The following is a 5,769-nucleotide window of genomic DNA, read 5'->3' on the forward strand; positions in this document are numbered from 1 at the left end:
GTTGTCAACATGCATAATTTTTTTCAGATTTTTTCACAAAGTTTAAATTTATTAAGCCGCATGTCACACGGTGACATGCAAAAAAGGTGCATGTCACTTGATCTCACTCCACGCTTTGGGGGAGGCGACTGGAGATGCTCTTAACTCACCTGGTGGCTGGTGCGTGTGCGTCCTGGTTGAACCAGACCTTGAGAGGCATTCAGCAAGTTCAGCTTCGGACCGGCTCAACGAGCCAGTCCACACTTGCTAGGGTTTGATGCTCCACCGCCGCGCCGCCATCACCACGATGCCGCCGGCGGCGCAGACGCTACCGCTGGAGGACGAAAACCTCCTTCGGGAGATCCTCCTCCGCCTGCCTCCGCTTCCGTCCTCACTCCCCCGTGCCTCTCTCGTCTGCAAGCGTTGGCTTGGCAGCGTCTCCGACCCCAGATTCTTCCGCAGTTTCCGCGAACATCACGGGAAGCCTCCCCTCCTCGGCTTCTTCTTCGTCAGCGGTCGTGGAGCCGACTTCGTTCCCTCGCTGGACCCGCCCGACCGCATCCCGGCCGTGCGCTTCTCACTGCCGCCGCAGAGCCACTCCGGGCAATGGTGGCTCTTCCTTGACTGCCGCCACGGCCTCTGCCTCTTCATCGACAGGACGAGGCCCGAGGCCATTGTGTGTGATCCGACCACCAACCACCAGCGCCGAATTGCTCTTCCGAGGGAGTTCAGCGCCAACAAAAACTGGGCCTTCTTCCTAAATGGCGGTGTGGTGTGCGTTGCCGGTCATGGTCATGACCAAGTGCACGGCGATTGCAGCTTGAGCCCCTTCAAATTGGTCTTGTTGTACAACGACACACCTGCATCAAGTGTATCTGCCTGCCTCTACGAATCCGAGTCTGGTGTATGGGGGAATATCGCATCAAGAACACTGCCACGTGCGATTGCCTTCATAACGCCCACCATCCTTGTTGGGAATTCACTTTGTTGGTTGTCAGAAGGTAACATCCTTGAATTTGATATTGGAAATCAGAGCCTTGGTGTGACCGAGAAGCCAGAAAAACACCAAAATGCCGAGTGGAACCGCTGCCGGGTACTGCGGACACAAGAAAACAGGCTTGGCCTCGCTGTGTTGACAGGACCATACATTGAAATATGGGCGAGGGAGGTCAATTCTGATGGTTTTGCCCGACTGGTGCTGCAAAAAACCGTTGACCTGCACAAGCTACTTCATTTGGGACTGTCGACACCATGGAATTATCGTCTACAACTGCGGGGGTTTGATGAGGAGACTGGTGCAATTTTTCTTTCTTGGAGTAGTAGTGTCGTCATGGTCAACCTCGAGACGTTGCAGGTCTGGAATATTTCTGCAAGACAGCCCAATATCAACTCTTTCTCCGCTGACTATTATCCCTACAGAAATTTTTATACCGCAGGTACAATCCTCTATGTGCCTCATGTCCGTGTATTTGCTTCCCCAAACCTCTTTTAAGCTTGTAGATGTTTTAGCAAGAGTGGCAACACAAGAAGTGCCATATGCATGGCTAGATGTCAGAAATTATGTGCACCGAAGTTGAAGGTGTTTTTGGATCGAAACACCTTTAGAAGTTCAGCATCAGTTGCTGACTAAGTGGTGGTGGAAGCTTGACACAGAGAGGAGCTTATGGAAAACTCATGTTCAAGGGAAATATGTGTGGAATATGTTGCTTTATCAGGTTAAGTAGTCAGTGGGTTTACCGTTTTGGCTTTGCCTTTTTTATCTAAGCAGTTTATTAGTACAAATTTGGTACGTCTGTTATGCTGTTAACAGAACCTGTTCTCTACATTGGATAAGTAACAAGCTCCGATTACTGCTTTGGTTTTGGGAACAGTCAGATGTATACTGTTCTCGTGCTTAAAGTTTGACTAGATATTTATGAATAAACTATGTTTTGTTTCTTGTGAATTATCTGGTGCTCTTATCTCTTTTTTTAATGAACTGTGTTAAGTTAAAACAATATATAACTATAACTATTGCTCTGGCAATCACTATATGCATAAAGTATGCTAAGGTGCTGTGCTTGGTGCCGATCCTCGAAGCAGGAGTTTCTTAATAAGTTGGAAACTGGCAATAACAGTACTGAAAACACAAGGTCGCACTACCTGAAGCTTGTCCTCACACTTAAATACTGAGTCAAAACTTGTTAATAACGTATTGCCTCAGATATTATGATCTTTTTTGTTTAAATTTTGATTTGCATATTGGATGTTTAAAGCTTGTTAATAACTTACTGCCTCTATCTTTGAATAAGACAATACCAGTTCATTAAGATGGCATAGATGAGTAGCACTGAATAATGGCATATGCGTTGGCTGGCTTAAAGCTAGTTACAATCTTCCATTCGATATGTTCCCCTCTATTCATTAACAATTTTCCTTCTAAAATATATTATTGGTCTCGGCATCTCACCATTAGCCACAAAACAACATAGTCGCATGCATCCCCTGTACAGGTCATTTACAAATTTACTTACTGTTACAGCAGTGGATAACCATCGTGCCATCAAGGGTACCCCCGGCGACAGAGGGACATCTGAAGATGATCAAGGCCAAGCTGCAGGTGCTGCAGGTGCTGCAGGAGAAGGCGGAACATAGGTCGAGTTTCTGGATAGGCTTGTCTTCTTTTTTCTCTACTCTTATCCAGTTTCTGGTTGCTCTAGATGCTTGTCCAGTGATGTAAGAACATGTCATCTGATCAGTTTTTATGAAAAGTTGGGTGCTTTGCATCTGTTTCAACATCTAAAATTTCGGTCCGGGTCAAATTTCTGAAATTGTGGATATTTTGACAAGCAAATTCACCAATTTATGGCTAAAATTGGCCAAAATCTGTGTGTTGTAGCGTATCTGCTCCGCAAACCAGGTGTACTGCTTCCTCTAAAAAGTTACTCTTTGCTATGGAGTTTTCTCCATTTTTTATGTGCAAAAAATGCTATTCAGTCCATGTACAGGTTAAATGTTGTTTCCAGCATTTTAAACTTGCTGCCTTCCAGCATTTCCAAAATTAAACAAATTCAAATAGAAATGACTGTGATCCCTGTCCTGACCTGTCGTCGTTCTAGGGAGTACTAATAAGTAAAGACTAATCACCATGTTGCCTGGCTCTGTCTCACCCGCAGTTTTTCTTTACAGATTTTCCTTTTGTCTGTGAAATCATTGACGTCCTTTTCAGCTGCTATGTGGACATCTGGTCTTGTATAGACAGATGCAACTTGCCGTTCTTATTGTTGGAGTTTTGGCATTTCAGAAGGATATCCTGTGCTGCTTGTTCTTTGGAGGAGACATACGTGGGGTTTACTTCATCTTCCTGTACTATCAATTTATCTATCTAGAACAAGAATATTCCTCCTTCCAACGCGAGAGACACGGGAGATGCATACCATGGGTAGGAGTATTAATGTATTAGCATAGCCTGTTCTTGCAACGGTTATGCAAGGGAAGTTGGTAAAGCCTCTGATAATAGTCTTAGGTGTTGAATAGGACAATCTTGAGAGCGAATAAAAATTGCTACTAACGCTTTTTTTTTTGGTGTCTGTCTTATGGCCAGTTCGCTACATTCTGAAGGTATATTTGTTTGGTTGTGAGGGTTTAACAGGGTCGATTCTGTAAGCACATAAATCTTGTGTGTCGATGTGTTAATCTGTTGACCCCGTCATCAGGCATTGTCATCTTCATAATGGAAATTTCTGACTTCTGACTGAATGATGGTGGGTTGACTCGTGTGATCTGAAAATTCTAAAACAGCTTGATCACACAAGATATCAACTTGTTCAGCTTTTTGCGTTAACGTCTTGATTCTTTGGAGGCAGGAGCCAACGACTGAAATGGTCTGCTAACTCTCCGTTGCCTGTTAAGCCGCCTCTTCATGCAAAAACAAATCCATACTGGAAAAAAAAAACGTGAAGGAGTGAGCAGCAGGGCGAGGAATATTTAGAAATTTATTAGTCCGCACCTACGTGTCATCTATCCTGGCCCAAGAATATACCCATCATCTTCCAGACAAGAGAGAAAGAACCGAAGAGAATTGTTCAGAGTAAGAAACTTGTTCTTACTCGCTGCAACAGTTTTATTACATCAAGTTGGTGAATGAATCCTCCAATTAAAATCGTGGGTTGAAAATAAATGATTTATCTTTGTCTATCTTGATGTCGTTGTGTGGCCGCTTCGCCGTCTTATCAATTTATATTCGTTTCGTCAAAGGAATCACCTTGTGTAGTTGTGTAGCTAGAGTTTGGCGGAATTGTTTCTCTGAACGCACCAACCCTATGTGCTGATTTGTTTGATCCAGTCACCATGCATTGTCGCCTTCAGATTGGACGATGCTCTGAAAATCTTGAAACAGTATAATCGGGCGAGCAGAGCAGATTTACATCAGCTATCAGTATGGTGGGATACAGCTTATGCCCAAGCTGAAATTAAGCATTGGTTACGTCTTAACTGTGGCCGGATCGCCGAGCTCTCGCAGTGTGGCACGCTGCTCCGCCAGCCCCCGCCTCAAATTGGGCAATGGACATCGTGCTGTCTGCTGCTACCGTCGAGGCTCTGAATCTGTCGATCAATTGCGTCCTCGCAGTCGCCGCCGACGACATCAGATCAGAGCGAGGTCTTACTTGGGCTCCCTTTGTCAACTGTCTGAATATATAAACACATGTGTGCAATCCATTGCTGTCCCTAGCATTGCTCTGTAACTCCCAAAAACAAATACTCCATCCGATTTATATTATTTGATGCTAGAATAGATGTATCTATAACTAAAATATATCTAGATGCATCTATATTAGCATCAACTAATACGCATCGGAGGGAGAAAATCATTTGAATATTCTTCCGTGCCCTCTTCACTCATCAGGAGCCAGAGGAGAAAGAATTGCTAACTTTGGGGCCTGCGCGAAAGCTTTACATGGCCTCCCTCCTTACCGCCGTCGAGTTTAAATTTCTGCAACTTCTTAGCTACTCCCTCCGGCCTGGACTACAAGGTCACTCTTTGTTTTTCGAAATACTTGACTTAAATTTAGTCAAATAAATATGATCTACACGGCTTTCAAAAATATATGATTGGATGAACTTTTCTAACAATATACTTTTAGATGACCTATATTTTCTATTTAATTGACTAAATTATTAGTTAAAGTTTAACACGAAAAATGTGGTGGCTTTGTATTCATGAATGGAGGGAGTACCTGTCTTTACTTTGGGACCATGTTGGCAACAGATGTGTGCCTCTCTCAACGGATTGTTTGCTTCTTTTTTTCTTTTTCTTTTGTGGTCTTGTGTTGTCCTACGTGTTTTGCTTAGTCTTTGTAATATACTCATCTAGTTGGTTAATGGTTTCATTAATTCAAAGTAAGACTCATTTTTGAGCCGTCCGTCTAATTTTTTATTGCTAACTCTTCTTTGCGCAGGACATGCCCATGTAACATAAAACATGTTTCATATCATATAAAAAAAAACATGTTTCATATCCTGCTTTCAACCAGATTTTCGTCGCACCATGACAGTCTAAACAAGGTGCAACTGTTTCACGACACACAGATCTATATCTAAGCACACAAATATTTGCAGAATATTGTTGGCGAGAAACATAGTACTACAGGTAGCCTCGGTCCATGTCCTGACAAAGATTTTTAGGAGCATAATGCACAAGTAGTTATATATTTTTCCGTATCAAATTCAGAACGAATTTGTATGTTGGCTCACATCTTACATTAGCAAGTGGAAAACGGAAAAAAAAAACTTAGAAAATTACAGATAGCC

General features: G+C 43.2%; 1 protein-coding gene across 1 annotated transcript; it reads left to right on the top strand.

The window, feature by feature from the left end:
- The first annotated feature begins 265 nt into the window (after positions 1–265).
- LOC124672799 lies at positions 266–4,561 on the top strand. The gene is made up of 4 exons (XM_047208971.1): positions 266–1,415; positions 2,501–2,587; positions 3,563–3,620; positions 4,327–4,561. Exons 1-4 carry the CDS (start codon positions 287–289, stop codon positions 4,559–4,561), a joined length of 1,509 nt encoding a protein of 502 aa, XP_047064927.1. The 5' UTR covers positions 266–286.
- Positions 4,562–5,769: the final 1,208 nt, after the last annotated feature.

The sequence above is a fragment of the Lolium rigidum genome, chromosome 7 (genome assembly GCF_022539505.1).
Source record: "Lolium rigidum isolate FL_2022 chromosome 7, APGP_CSIRO_Lrig_0.1, whole genome shotgun sequence".
Lineage (NCBI taxonomy): Eukaryota > Viridiplantae > Streptophyta > Magnoliopsida > Poales > Poaceae > Lolium > Lolium rigidum.